At 36.1% G+C, this 14904-nt stretch overlaps 1 protein-coding gene across 1 annotated transcript; it reads left to right on the top strand.

Moving 5' to 3' along the window:
* Positions 1 to 318: 318 nt before the first annotated feature.
* On the top strand, positions 319 to 14174 carry LOC112160983 (nuclear receptor-binding protein). The gene is made up of 18 exons (XM_024295924.2): positions 319 to 647; positions 960 to 1324; positions 1405 to 1527; positions 3237 to 3338; positions 3436 to 3525; positions 3686 to 3726; positions 3816 to 3910; positions 5499 to 5582; positions 6286 to 6344; positions 6417 to 6515; positions 6615 to 6747; positions 7603 to 7693; positions 7980 to 8030; positions 8240 to 8375; positions 8486 to 8539; positions 8692 to 8755; positions 12234 to 12289; positions 12412 to 14174. The coding sequence occupies exons 2-18, from the start codon at positions 1103 to 1105 to the stop codon at positions 12469 to 12471; spliced, it is 1560 nt and encodes a 519-aa protein (XP_024151692.1). The 5' UTR covers positions 319 to 647; positions 960 to 1102; the 3' UTR covers positions 12472 to 14174.
* Positions 14175 to 14904: the final 730 nt, after the last annotated feature.

Here is a 14904-nt window from a genome sequence, read left to right as displayed (position 1 = left end):
TTTTTTATTCTGTTAAAGTTTTTTTTTGTTAACTTGTTTATCTGTTTTAATTTTATTTATTAGTTTATTTTTTATTTGTTTTTATTTTATTCGTGCATTTGTTTTACTGTATTTAATTATTTATTCATTTTCTGTTTTGCTTTTATTTATTAATTTTAATGTATTTATTTCCATTTGTTTTTATTGTATTTGTTAATCAGTTGTAATTTTTATTGTATGTATTTCTTTAATTATTAGTTTGTTATTTTATTTGTTTTGATTTTGATTTTGTTTAATATTTGTTCATGTATTGTTTTATTCATCTGTTTTAACTACATTTATTTGTCCGTTTCAATTTTATTAATTTGTTTGTTCTTGTAGCTTTGGTGAGGGGGTACCTTTGATTGATGCCTTGTGTTTAGTCGGAAGGTTTAGTGGGGACCCCCGGCTACAGACAGGACTCTCCTGCGTTTTCTGTGCGCAAACAGGCGCTCTCGAGGGCAGCTCCGCCCCACCCTCTCTGCTGACTGAGAGAAAGAGACTTGGGATGCTACATTTTTAATGACGAACTAGCTTCATTTTTTCCTCCCTTCTCTGACTCCTTATTTTATAATTTCTTCAACATGTAGCCTACATATTTTTATTCGGAACCACATTTTATTCTCCAGGTAAGACTTCAGTATTTCAGTCGGTACTTTTTTAGTGGTACTTTTTTAGTTCCTTACCTTTCAGTAGCTTGCACAGCAGGAGAAAGTTGGCAAAGTGTTGGGTGGTTGAACTAGCCTAAACAGCTAAAGTAGCTAACATATCTTGAAGTGAAGACCGGTTGTTGTAGATTCCTAACAAGTGATGTCCTGTTTAGTGAAAGTTGCAAAAGCTTTGTTATTTGTATGATTCTGTGTAACCCGGAGGACGTGGTGTTTGTACAACATGTAAAGGTCGACAAAGTGGTCTAACTGCGCTCTTTAACTTGTTCACAGATCCGTATCCTTTAGCTTTTCGTTGGTCGTCAAGCTACGGGAAAGATAATGGATCTGTGACCCCTTCAAGGACCGACAGGAGAGCCCATCTTTTTGTTGCTGATCGGGATTCGGAGCGTGGCCAGGCTACCGGGTTCGCGATCATGTCGGAGGCAGAAGTGCCGGAAGCTCCCGGTTCGGAGGGGAAACCCGAGCCGGCAGCGGGGACCGTGGCCGGCAGTGTGCCACATGTACAGGCTGAAACCCCGGCGGTTCCCCAAACGCCCCCCATCGCCTCAGCAACAGAGGATGAGGATGAGAGTGAGGATGAATCGGAGATCCTGGAGGAGAGCCCCTGCGGCCGCTGGCAGAAACGAAGGGACCAGGTGAGGGCTGGACAGTTTAAAGCAAACTTATTTTGTTTCTGGAAGGGGGATTTAGCAAATATGTGCTGCTTTTATTGCAGGTCAACCAACGCAATGTCCCGGGGATAGATGCTGCTTACCTGGCCATGGACACTGAGGAGGGGGTGGAGGTGGTTTGGAATGAAGTTATGATTTCAGAGAGGAAGAATTTTAAGCCACTTCAGGTGAGTCCGGCTTTTCAAAATAAAAGAATTAAGTCTTGAACTTGATGTCCTTAAAGTCCCACTCCAACTATATTTTTATCTATTGTAAAATTGTTCCCAGTGGTCTTTAATAATGATTATTCTGTTTTTACCTTAAAAAACACACACACTTTTGTCTTTTAAGACATTTTCTACTGATCCGCTACAGAGTTTTGGGTGGGACTGTTTATGCGGAAGTAAGCGTCAGCTGATATCCCATCAACCCTTTGTTTACACTCTCTCCCGCTAGCATTCAGCCCCTCACAACCCCAGGCTTAGTGGGGAATTTTGCACTTTAGGGGCCCTAGGTGAAAAAGAAAATGGGTCCTTTTGCCCCATTTTTTTATTATGTATTTTTTTAGGATAAAAATGAAAACATTAGGATCAAACATATACATTGCATTTATCGAACAGGTTAGCAGACACTTTTATTTTATTCTTATTTTTGTATTTTATTCTGAAGCAGAATAAACGAGTCTCACACTGATAATCAGCTATGTGCAGTTGTTAAGTGTTTGTGTAGTCAATGTTTATAAAGAATACTGCCGCGGAGAAAAGCTGCTTTGTGCAGCAGCGTTCTCATTGACTGTACATGTCTGTGAGCGCTCTACGTTAATAATATTTTGTATATCGGAGCAAAGCAAGACATAAAAGCCATTTTTCGCCACCTCAGAATCAGCTGATTCACAGTGATCGTGTAATAGGTTAAAGATTTAAAAGCCAAAATGCTAGTTATTTAGGTGTCACTGTGACATTATTGGTGTTAAATGGTTAACTACGGTGGCCCTACAGGTGAAATCACATAAACGGATCCATCAACGCAAAAAAATATAAAGATCTTAACGAGCAAACATAAAGTTGTAGAAATCAAAATTCCACAAACCAAAAAAAAGCGAAAGAAAAAGGATATTTGTGTAAAAAACAAATATTTGATTTTCATTTTTTTATTTTTGAGTACAAAAATCAATAAATTTTGCCACCAAAACTGATTTTTATTACTTTTTTGCTGCTTAAACTCTGTGATGGCTGGAGCTTAAGTTTAGTCTTTTTTTTCTCTTTGTTATCTGGTTTAATAAAATAAAATAAATCTAAAAAGTTGGATTAAAAATCATCACACCTTATGAAATTAAATGCTTCGATGTCATTACCTTGAATCTAAAACCCTTGGGCTTCCTTTTTTAATTTTAAAATTAGCTTTATACCTTTGATTCTATTTTTAGCTGCAGAGTAAAGAAAAACCAACATGTGAATTGATTTTTTTAAAAGTGTTTGTTATAATTAAAAAAAATTCTGGCTCCTGGTATGAATAGATTCCCAATATACTGTTTCCTCACAGTCTCAGGTTTCTTTTAGATGTTACTTTTCTACGTATTCTTTGAGTGGAATCATGGGATGTCAACGGGTAAAGGATGGGTCAGGTTTTATTTTACCTCCTATGTCTGTTTTTAATTGTAAAGTGCTTTGAGTTATAGAAAGTACCAGAAGTGCTTTTTATAAATAAAGTTGGAGAAAAGTCAAATCAATTTGAAATCGATCATTTAAACACAACATATTGGTCATTTGGGGCCCGTGTGGTCAGGAATTAAACTTTTAAGTCAAGCGGTTGGCAGAGAGGCCGTTAAACTCAGCTGGAACTTAGTAATACATGGTTGATAATGGGATTCATTTTCCTTTTTCTTGTTTATTTCTAGGAGAAAGTCAAAGCTGTATTCGATAACCTGATCCATTTAGAACACGCTAATATCGTCAAGTTTCATAAATACTGGGCTGACATAAAGGAAAGTCGGGCCAGGGTAAGTTTGATCTCTCACAAGACGTTCGGTCTTGATTGAATTTGATCTTTTTATGCCTTTCAATTTTATTTTGAGTCATGTTATCTTTGTCTATCAGGTGATTTTCATCACTGAATACATGTCATCTGGAAGCCTGAAGCAGTTTCTGAAGAAGACCAAGAAGAATCACAAAACAATGAATGAAAAAGTAAATAATTAATTATCTTTATTGATTTGAGTGAGATAAAAGTGTTTCTTACAGTTGGAGAGATGCCAGTAAAAGATTGACGCTGTAGTTAATTGATTCTTTAATCGTATGTTTGTGGTGCTCAAAAGTCCGATCTAATTAGGTTTGTGTGGCTCTACAGGCTTGGAAGCGATGGTGCACCCAAATTCTGTCGGCTCTCAGGTCTGTTTTTCCTTCAAGTTTTTAAATTTAGTGTATCCTTCCAATGGAAAATCTGTTTAAAGAATAAACTGGATCCTCTTTTTCTGCAGTTATCTCCATTCATGTGATCCACCCATCATCCACGGCAACCTCACCTGCGACACCGTCTTCATTCAACACAACGGGCTCATTAAGATCGGATCAGGTACAGTTACTTTTCTCAATAGAACTGAAAGGCAGACCGGAAGCTTACGCTACTTATGGATTATTAGGGGGAAAAAGGGGGTAAATCGTTAATAACAAAAGCATTTTATTCCAATTCATGCATAAATCAAGAGCATTCAAATGAGGTCATACACACAGACCTTTCCATGCTTCTCTTTCATCGAGTGTGCTAGGAGAAGCTCATTGGAAGGAGCAACAGAAATGCATCTGAGTTTTGTTGTGAGAAACAGGAATTCTGAAAGAATACTTTGTTCTTCCTATCTGAGCCAGAAGCTTATTTGATTTTACCACCTGCAACTTTGACCTTGAATTCATAACGGAGCGCAAGCTTTTAACTTTGGTGAGAACATCAACTTCTGACCTTGGTTTTCTATAAAAAAATACAGAATTGTAAATTTGATGGATAAACATAAAAAAGTTTCCTTCACAGAATTCAAGAGCTTTCACTACAGTTTTATTTAACATACAATGTTGGTGTTTAGTTGAGCAAAACAAGAATCCAAATTGTTAAATGTGTTTGACAAACTGATGGCTGCATCAGTTCTTCATCACATTATTTGAGCTTCTTGTTGTTGATCCTGAACTGAATGACATACTTGTCCCGTGACAGAGTTTTGAGAACTGCTATGCAGCACATAGGTGCTAAGAAGTTCCAGGTTCCAGCCCTGGCCTCTCTACCTGCTGGGGAGGCCAGCGAGTGGGTGTCATTGTAACGTGATATGAGTGCTGATTGGCGCCTCAGTGTGACATTTTGTGGAGTGGCGGAAGTTCAGTGAGTTGAACTGCCTGCCTGATAATTGTTGAGGGTTTAAATATTTATGTTTCCTCAGTTTTAAGGAATTTGTATGTAACTCTCATTGACTGTATATAAAGAGCTGGACTGAGTGACCTCCTCCATCCACGTGTTCCAAACAGGAAGTACCGGCTCCAAGAAAATCCCATAAACTTTAATTAAAAAATAATTAGCTATCATTCAGTCATTCTTTTTGTTAGAATAACCATTATTTCACTGATACCCTTTTAACATATTCTTGCCAATCCTTATTTTTTTCTTGATATTCTTCTTTATTGCAAGTTATTGAAGTTGCAAACCAACCAATCAGATGCCTCAGTAAAAGCATGTGATGCCCGCTGACTCCCATATCAAACGTTTGATTAACAGATTATCCCAAGCTTGTTTTCAAGTGCTAGGGGTGTGGACTTCCTACAAGCTCTCTCTCCTGATTGGCAAGAGCGGTTGCCAAAGAAACGACCTACCACTGCTTACTGACATTGTCTGGTTCCAACATGGTGGCTTCTGTATTCCGAAAAAATGGCGACTGAACTGATCTCATTTGGTTGCATCTAGAAATACACCAGTTTCTATGGGTGACATCACAGTCACTCAGTCCAGCTCTGATATACAGTCAATGGTGGCTCTGTCAGTGAATCACAGCTTGATTCCTTCAACATAACCACATTGTTCTATTTTTTTGTTTTTTTGTTTATGCTTGTTCATTATGTCAAGCGGACTTCTCTCAGTTCTGGTTGTTGTTGTAATCATATTGTCTTCTCTGGCGTCACCCCAGTTGCTCCAGACACCATCAACAACCACGTGAAAACATGTCCCGAAGAACGGAAGAACTTACACTTCTTTGCTCCTGAATATGGAGGTAAACACAACAACACAGCTCACTTCTACCTTGATTTTTACTGTTTTATACTATGGTCACAAATACAGCTGCCACTGCATGATTGAGAGCCATCACCAGAGTCTACAAGGTTTTTTTTCTTTTGAAAAATCGTCAACGTGAAATGCAGATGGTGCCAGTCAGGTGGCCGTCAGTAAGGCGGGGATGATGCCATTATGAAATCAGCAGTCCTGCGATTGATTCTCTATGGGTTCTCACCAAGTATCAATCATTTATTTTCATTTAAAGTGGCTGTAAAATGTTATATACGTCATCCTTTAGTGAATTTATAACAATTTTGCTCTAAATAGTGGCACTGCTGTTCATGTTTTCTAGTGTTTACACTGCGGCCTGTAAAAAGGCAACTTCCACATTTCTGTTACTAATTACTAATTACTGAAAAACTTGCATTTAGGTCGTTATAAGATGACATTTTGAGATATGTGACTGTTGTCTTCATTTTAACATGTTTGTACATCATTGTGCAGCTGCTGTTTAATCGTCTGAGTAAATCAAGTCATTAGGACTCGCCCTCAGATCATCTATGAATCCAGCATTTAATTAGCTGCTGAGTTAGAATAATTACATTAAATACAGAGTTGACTCATGATGTACTGTTGGGAGAACTGTTAAGATTACAATCCGGGCTCTTGCTAACGGATCTCTTCTTTTTGTCTCCTTGTAGCTTCTGAAGATGTCACCACAGCTGTTGACATTTACTCTTTTGGAATGTGTGCCTTAGAGGTGAGATGGTGTCTTTGATCCAAACTGGGCATTTTCTTCAAAGCAGCACATTAACACACAAACGCTTTGCAGATGGCGCTTTTGGAAATTCAGGGGAATGGAGAATCCTCCTTCATTTCTCAGGAAGCTATCAATAACGCTATACAGTTCCTGGAGGATCCGCTGCAGAGGGTGAGATGTAGAGCTCAAACGTTCATAACTTCTAAAATGTTTAAGTAAGTTGTAATGTGTTATTTTTTTAAACGGAAGTAGTTGTTTTTATTGTTGTAGGAGTTGATTCAGAAGTGCCTGGAGTGTGATCCCATCTCAAGGCCGACAGCGCGGGAGCTGCTGTTTAACCAGGCTCTCTTTGAGGTGCCGCTCTTAAAGCTTTTGGCCGCACACTGCATCGTCAGCCACCAACGTGAGTCTGGAGCACGCTCTGATACCACTCCTCTTTCAGAAACGATGGGTTATTTTTTCTTTTTAGTTTTTTCTTTCTTTTTATTGTTGAATAAGACCAATGATTAAGCAAAGCACTCAAGTTCGAGGGTAAAACTCATGTACTACCTGCTGAACAGATAGAAACCCCTTCTACCCTTGTAAACTTAATGACATGCAAGCAGGACTTGTTTACTAAGAGCAGCTTTGAAGTTTTCAGTAAAAGCCAGAGAAAAGAGCGTGCTTTAAAAGCATGTCACATTCTCTGAGTTGCTGAAGAAATAATGTCCATGTGTGTGCCAAAAAACAGAAAAGAAGGATCATCAGAATGATCAAAATGTTCAAATATGAAGAGAAATGTTGACAGACCTTCTTATATAAGGTCTACATGTGGGTAAAGTGAGCTGTCAGAGCGGTCCCCTCTTCTTTGCAGCTGTTCAGAGCATTGATGACAGTTCTTTAATTCTATGTATGGCTGTCACAGCACAGATGGCTCCACTCAGTGAGTGTGCATAAACAGGCACTGCTATCAGCTTTCACTAAGTAACTTCATGGATAAAGTTGTCTGCAAAATGTTGATCCTGTCCATTACATTCACTGTCAGGTCAGAGATAAGCTTGGGTATCCAGCTTATGTTTTTACGCCGGCCTGTAACGTTCACACAAATTCATTTGGAGAAATAAAAATTAATTCAAAAAAATGTTTGAAACTGTAATAAACTTGCTGTTTTACAAACTAATTCTGCTTGTAAAAATCCACTTCCAATAAATGCAAATGAATATAAACATGTTTAATATCAAATAAAACATCTGAAGTTTTCTTTCTTTCTTTTATTCAGACATGATTCCAGAGAATGCCTTGGAGGAGATTACAAAGAAGCTTGATCCTAATCTCATTCTTGCTGTGTCTAAAGAGGATGTACAGCTCAGGTCAGTCCTTCAAATTAAGAGCCAGAACCAGTTTATTTAAATAGAGCCAATTCGAAAAACCAACAGAGTAGGAAAAATGTAGTTTTAGAACAAAAATGGTTAAAGGTTATTTAAAAAAAAACACACAGAAGAATTACCCTCTCCATGCATTTATGTTAACCACAAAAATGTAGTTGTGATATTGCATATTTTTTGTTCAATCCTGTTATTTTAAAGTTTTTTAACGTTTTATGATTGTCATAAATCACTCAAAAGTGTCCTGAGGTGGTATTCTGTTTTTCTTTAGGCTTTCCCAGTTTCCTGCTTTGGAACTTGATAAATTTCTTGAGGATGTGAGGTAAGAAGCAAATCAGCACTAACTGTTTACAAATGTACATTTTTCTGGTGTTTGGTGACCTTTTATTACCTTCTGCAAAACATTATGTGGCCACAAGGGGGCAGTAGAGATCCATTTGTTGGTCTCCAAGTTCACGTATAGATAAATAATAACTGCTTGTTTTTCAAATGTTTTCTGACCATTTTCTTTTTCACTCTCATATTTTTCAGGAATGGTATTTACCCGCTGACGGCGTTCGGGGTCCCTTGTCCACATCAGACCCAACAGAAGATCATTAAATCTCCTGTGGTCACCCCCATGGTTAAATCACCCACACCCGAACCCACGGAGCTGGAGACGCGACGGGTGTGTACAACAGCCTACATACTTGATTTTAAAATATTAACATCTTCTTAAGGAATGGTGTTGCAGCACAATGCTTATTAAATAGTTCTAAAATATGTTTTTTTCTGCAGGTTGTCCAAATGCAGTGCAACTTTGAACCTGTTGAGGAGGGCACAAAGTTTCATGTAAGTATTTGAGTATTTAATTATTGGATGTTGATCTCAAATGCTGCAAACATCAACATTTGTTTCCCGTTGATGCACAAATAAAGTCTTTATTGTTTGTATTATAATTTATACCGGTTGATACCTCTGATTTCATACTTCTCTCCCTGCAGATAACGTTACTGCTGAAACTGGAAGATAAACTGAATAGACATCTAAGCTGTGACATGTTACCTCGTAAGTGGATTTTTACATCATTGGTGCTTCATGACTCGTGCAGTGAGCATAAAAATTGAAAGTGGTTTTCTTCAGGTTGATCTTCATCTGATGCTTTACAGGGTTCAAGCTTTATTTGATCTGGGAGTTCGTTTCATATATGCTCTACTGTTAAGAAAAATTCAAATTAAAGTTCACACTTTTACATTTCAAATAGGAATTAACCAAGATCTGCAGATACAAGTCAGGTGTTGGTTACATTTGCAATAGTATTTGCAACAAAAAGACAGTTTTTATGTTTTTTGATTAAAAACCAAAAATTAGACTTCCTAATAAATATATAATTGATCATCTAATAAGATCAATTAAAAAATATAAAGTTCTGGTTTGATTGTCATTCTGCTGGAGGAACCAACAAATATAAACTTGCAGCTCAACCAGTTTATTTTTTCATGGAAAGTTTGGATTCCTCTAGGAGTTTATTGCATTCAATTGAAAAAAACTGTCGACTTTGTTCTGATCTTTTAAAAAACCCCACGGGGGGCAGTCTTCATTTAAATCTTTTCTGTGTTTTTGTGCTATTAATTTAGGAACTGCAAACTTACTAACCTCATTTGCTCATAAGATGACCTGCAATTAAAAGTTGAACAGCCACAACGTTATAAACATGTTCTGTGTCCGTTTGGTTTATGTGCTCGTCACGATCTCATCAGTCTGTTTTGTTCCTCCTACTTTATTATTTGTCCATAAACATTACCTTGCAGAAGTACTAAGTATTGGCCCGTATGAACTGTTTATTTATTTTTTGTTTGTGCGTCGTCCCAACGACAATATTGGGAACAAAGCAGCGAAGTTCATTGACCTGCTAGATGCTCACATTGCAGGAGTGGTCAACATTGTGGATCCCATTTGTTTTTCAAGATATTTGATGAATTATTTTTGAGATATTTGCTATAATTTTTTTCTGATTTTTGCTATATTCTTATTTTTCCATCTAAAAATTTTTTGGATTTTATTTATACTTTTTATTTTTCTCTCTTTTTTATTTTTGTTATATTTTTCCTTTTTTTTGCTCTATTTTTTTCTGATTTTTGCTTGAATTTTTTTTTTATGATTTTCGCTATAATATATATTTTTTGCTCAAAATTTTTTTTGCCATGATTTTTAAAAGGATTTTCACTATATTATTGTGTTTTTGCTCTATTTTTTTCATACATCTCTCTATTTTTTCTGAAATTTTCTATTATTTTTTTAATATTTGCCATAATTTTTTCTTTTTAGTATATTTTTTATGACTACAACAGTTGTAGTCATAAAATGAGGAGATAAGGATACGTCTATAACCTGCTTTACTGGAACATGCAGTTTCATTTGAATAGACAGAGTAAAGATATATCAGGGAGCTTGTTTGCTTTAGGTACTTTATTGACGGTCCCCGCCTGCCGCTGCAGCTTCACCTCAAGCAATCAGGCTGTAACTGGTTTTCTGCATCACCACAGACGAACATTAAATCATGGTTGAAACGGACATGGATCACATCGATGACACGGACACATTGTAGCTTTTCAACTTTTAATTGAAGGTCAGTTTAAAGCTTTTATGAGCAGATGACGTCAGTTAGTAAGTTTGTGGTTTTTTGCTTTTGTAGTCATTAAAAATATAAGAACGAAAATCACAACAAAAATTAGAACGAAGATCACCTGTTTTTTTTTTTGTTTTTTGTTTTTTTTGCAAGCCACTTCTATAGATTTCCAAGTTGGGGAAAAATAAAAAAACATTCGTGAGAGTTTGACACGAGAAAAAGAGTTCATACTATTTTAGGCAGAGAAGCTGTCAATTATAAGCCGTAAAAATGTCAATGTTCAGGTTTCAGTTCCCTTCAAGAAACATTACACTTGGTGACATGTTCATTATACAGACAATCCTCTCCCTGATCCCCAGAGATTTATATCGAGTAAAGATGTTTATCTCAATCAGATAATCAGTTGATTTCACAGAAGCCGTTACAACGAGGGCAAATGGGAATGTTACCGCCAAATGAATGACGAATGCACGTGCATGCTGTGCAGTTGTGGGCTCGTCGGATAATGTTGCAGGAGTGTGGGGAATCTCAGGACTGAAGGTCTGCAGCTGACAGCTGTCACCTCCTCTGCTCGTCTCTTTCCAGGCTTTCATCTCCCTGTCCTTCGCTCAAACGGCCTCACACGCTTTCACATGTCCGGTCTCTTGATGTTTTCGGCTCTCGCTCTCATCTAAAGCATCTCATGATACATGTCGTCTTGAACCCTTACGCTCTCACTTCACCGCCGTGCATCCTTCAGATTACGTTTCATATCAATGCACAGCCATACCCACCAGAGCGAATCACAAAGGCCGTCCCTCCTCTCTGTAAACCAGCCGTCCTTTTGATAAAAGGGAATGTACTTGAAGGACTTCCTTATCGACAGCGAAGTCCAAAGTCTCACTTCTCTGGGTTGACTGAGGTTCTCAAACTCACAACTTTTACTCGTCTTGTGTCTTTTAACGATAATCTCTAAGAGTTGTTTTTCCTTTTCTAAAAGAACAAAACGTTTATCCCACAGATTCAGCCTCTTCTGCAGTCTAACTCACATTCTTGTTACAGTTACACATTGAGTTCTTTATTATTAATATTAACAGACCGTCACATCTCCTCTGCTTCCTTTAGACAAGGTTGACTCACACAGAAAATATATTGGTGTCAAAATACCAACTTTTATGCCTTTTTTTATCCATTCAGTGATACTTCTGCTAACTAATTTTTGGTTATTGAAGGGCTTGGAGATGGGATCTGGGGAGAGAATACACATTATTACTGTAGAGAAACAGATCAAGATTCAGAGGAGGCTTATGTGTGACAGAACGATGGACTCTGGGTGTTGATTGGATCATATTTGTGATGATTTCTTAATCATTTACGGTATATTCACTGACCTTAAAAAAGCAGAAATGCCTTTATTTATTGCAATATTTCACTCATCCTAATAAAACACAAATATGACACAAAAATCTTTAAAGTCCCACTCCTACAGTATTTTATTCTTTTGTACAGCCACACTTTTTTGGGGGCTAAAAATTGCATAATCCTAGTTAAAAGACGTCTAGGAACATTTTAAATAATTTAAAAATGAATAGGAGTGGGTCTTTAAATAGTCCAAACAGTGTTAAAGGCTACTTACAGTGAGTATGAAGTTAGTATAGTCTTTATGTTTTTATTGTTAAAACCACAGTGGATTTTGAACATGTTTTTATCTGCTAAAATAAATCCCATCTTGGTTAAATAGATTGTAATATCCTCATTCTTTGCTATGTTTTGACTGCACACAAAAAATAGGCTAAAGATGCAAAGAACAAACATACATTCTACTGTAGGGTTTGATTTATGCAATTTTTAATGCATTTTTACCCTTTTTTCTTGCTTTTTCTCAAAGTGGAATTGACATTCTGCACAGATCACTAACTATACAATTTTGTGCTTCAGATGAAAGTGTTCAGCAGTTGGCTGAAGAGTTAGTCCAGCTGGGCTTTATCAGTGAGGTGGGTTTTTTTAATCTTCTTTAATATAATAATTACATTATTCTTGCAACGAGTCAGTAAAAAAAACAGTATTTTCCTTAAATGTTCACAGTCTTTGGAAAACCTGTGTTTTCTCTTTGCAGATGGACCAACTGAAAATATCCTCATTGCTTGAAGAAGCACTCAGTCAAACGATTCACTAACGAGACTCCTCACATCTACACTCTCGAGCGTATTACGGGCTCCTCCTGTAAACAGAACTCAGTGATTGTCATTTTATCGAATGCCTTCTACAAAGCTTTGCATGGCTATGTGACCAAAGGAGTGGAGCCTCCGTCATATCAGGAGATTAAAAAAAAGAAGCATGAAGCCACATGCCTTCAAAGAAACCACCAGCTGTGAATTACATTCTCTGTCCGAGCACACAATTTTATACAAGTATGGAAATATTCAAAATGGTTTTGAATGAGGTTTTGCTGTCTTAAGTCCAAATGCTACAGGGACATCATCGATGCTGGACCACACTTGATACTGACAATGATGGTGCATGCAGTCTCTTCATCAAGTGTGTTTCATTTGGTCTTTTTATTTTTAAGTCTGTTTGAAGAAACTTATTTAATTAATGCTTTTATTTACTGGAGGCAACTGACTTACTTGGGTTGTTTTAACTTTTTGATTTAGGTACTCTGGGCTACTCTCTTGTATCCTCCTCAAACATAATATTACATAAGTAGAATGTTCTTGCAACCATGCAGCTTATTTAGTTAACTTTACCATGTATGAGTTCAAATTCATGAAGCGGTTAGTGCAGAAGAAATTATGCATCCTAACAATTACCTCTCTCATTTTCGCTTCTAAAGTTTTATTTAGTTTATGCATCGCTTCTGTTCAAATATTTGCCTTAAAGTCTCATTTTTTACACTTTTTTTTACTGGTAGTACAAGTTTTCTGAATATTAAATCTACATTTACCATTCTATCATTTCATGTATTCAAGTCGTGTGCTGGATCCTGTCTTTCTTTAAATGTTTGACTGATGTTTTTCTTTTTTACTGGTATTTCAATGTGTCCATTCTGAGAGGCTGGAAAATCGCAGTTACTGACAGTTACAGTAGAACTCATACAAGCGTTACATGAGGTACTTTTTTGTTTTTTTAAATAGAATTTTTAGTATTTGTACCTTTTTGCCCAAAGATTGTAATATTCAGGGAGTAGAATATAAAATTCAAAGAATTTAAGAAAATGTCCCTTTAAGATAAATCTGATGTAATGATTTTATTATCATGTACATTTTATTAATAAATTAAAAATTTGACCGTTTTCCTTTTGAAAGACACTTAAAGCTTTTTTGACGTTCATTGTGATGCACATCTTCTAATATATTTTTATGTTGTACATCTTTTCACATACGTCTTATGAACTCATTAATTCTGGTGGTTTTCCTCTGAGTATTATTTTAAAAGTATATTCAGGCTACTTTTTTTTTTTTCTCCGTCCAACTTGTCTGTTTATGTACATACATCATGTAAACTGCTAAGATTGTAATTTCCCATAGATGTGCTCTAGTCGGTATAGGGAATGCAAACTGCATAAACTCTTGCACGGATCTGGTTCAGTGTGAATGCTGGAGTTTAATGCAGATTCCCTGCAATCCCTCTGACTTTCTTTTAGTACTTTTTTTCCATCCTGTTTAATGGTGGGGATGAAACTGGTTATTAAATAATCGTACTGGGTTGGCAGCTCTAGACTGTTTTCTTATGATGCAATCTTTTTTGATATGTTTGAATATTGCTTTGTTTTGTATATGACATGAATGTCATTGAATGCACATTTTTTCTGAGACCTACATAATGACAGAAATCTAAGTGAAATGCTTGTTCTTGCAAATAAAAGGGTCAATTTATTCACTTTGTCTTTAAGAAATAGTGTATTTTTTTAATGTCAATACCATAACTTTTAGCATGTTTATGTATATTTTTTTTTCACCAACTTTTTTTTTTCCTTTGTACGGTGCCCTACCTAAAGAGCACATTGAAGTAAAAATAATCAAATAAAATAGTAACTGGTGTGCACTAGTTACTTTTACTTTTTTTTAATAATAATAAACTAACCTGTAAGGTACTTAAGGAAAAATAATCATTTTTTTTTTCTTTTACGTTATGATTGACAGAATAGAAAAAGGAAGAGAAAATATTTTTCTTATTTATTTTTTCTTCATATAATGCACAGAAATATAGTAAGTTTTCTTTTGAATATTTAATAAATACTAATGAAAATACGTTTTGAATCGAGACCAATAGTGACTTGTGAATAGTGACTACTGCAGATAAAGCTGTCAGATTAGTCATGACACTAGTTGAAGATGTTAAGAAATCAGATACAACTGTATTAAAAAATAATAATTTTAATAACCAACTTTGGGAAAATGAGTACAAATTACAAAACTGAGAGGATTTATTATTGTTTAGCTTCTATAAAATGTCATAAAATACCCTTATTTGAGCCCAATAGCTTTATAGATTAGCAAAAATTTCAAATGCTTTTAACAAACACGTGAAATTAATAATAGCTGTTAGAAATATGATGAGGAACAAACGCGGAGCAAAAAAAAAAAATGAAATTTTATGGCAGGTGATT

The sequence above is a fragment of the Oryzias melastigma genome, linkage group LG3, assembly GCF_002922805.2.
Source record: "Oryzias melastigma strain HK-1 linkage group LG3, ASM292280v2, whole genome shotgun sequence".
In the NCBI taxonomy this organism is placed as follows: Eukaryota; Metazoa; Chordata; class Actinopteri; order Beloniformes; family Adrianichthyidae; genus Oryzias; species Oryzias melastigma.
Note: the sequence above shows the minus strand (reverse complement) of the source record. Positions and strands in the feature narration are given on the sequence as shown.

Coding starts and splice junctions, on each gene's coding strand:
- LOC112160983 (XM_024295924.2), top strand. CDS start 1,103: ATGTCGGAGGCAGAAGTGCCGGAAGCTCCCGGTTCGGAGGGGAAACCC. Junction 8,376..8,485: donor CGGAGCTGGAGACGCGACGG/GTGTGTACAACA, acceptor TTTTTTCTGCAG/GTTGTCCAAATGCAGTGCAA. Junction 8,540..8,691: donor AGGAGGGCACAAAGTTTCAT/GTAAGTATTTGA, acceptor CTCTCCCTGCAG/ATAACGTTACTGCTGAAACT.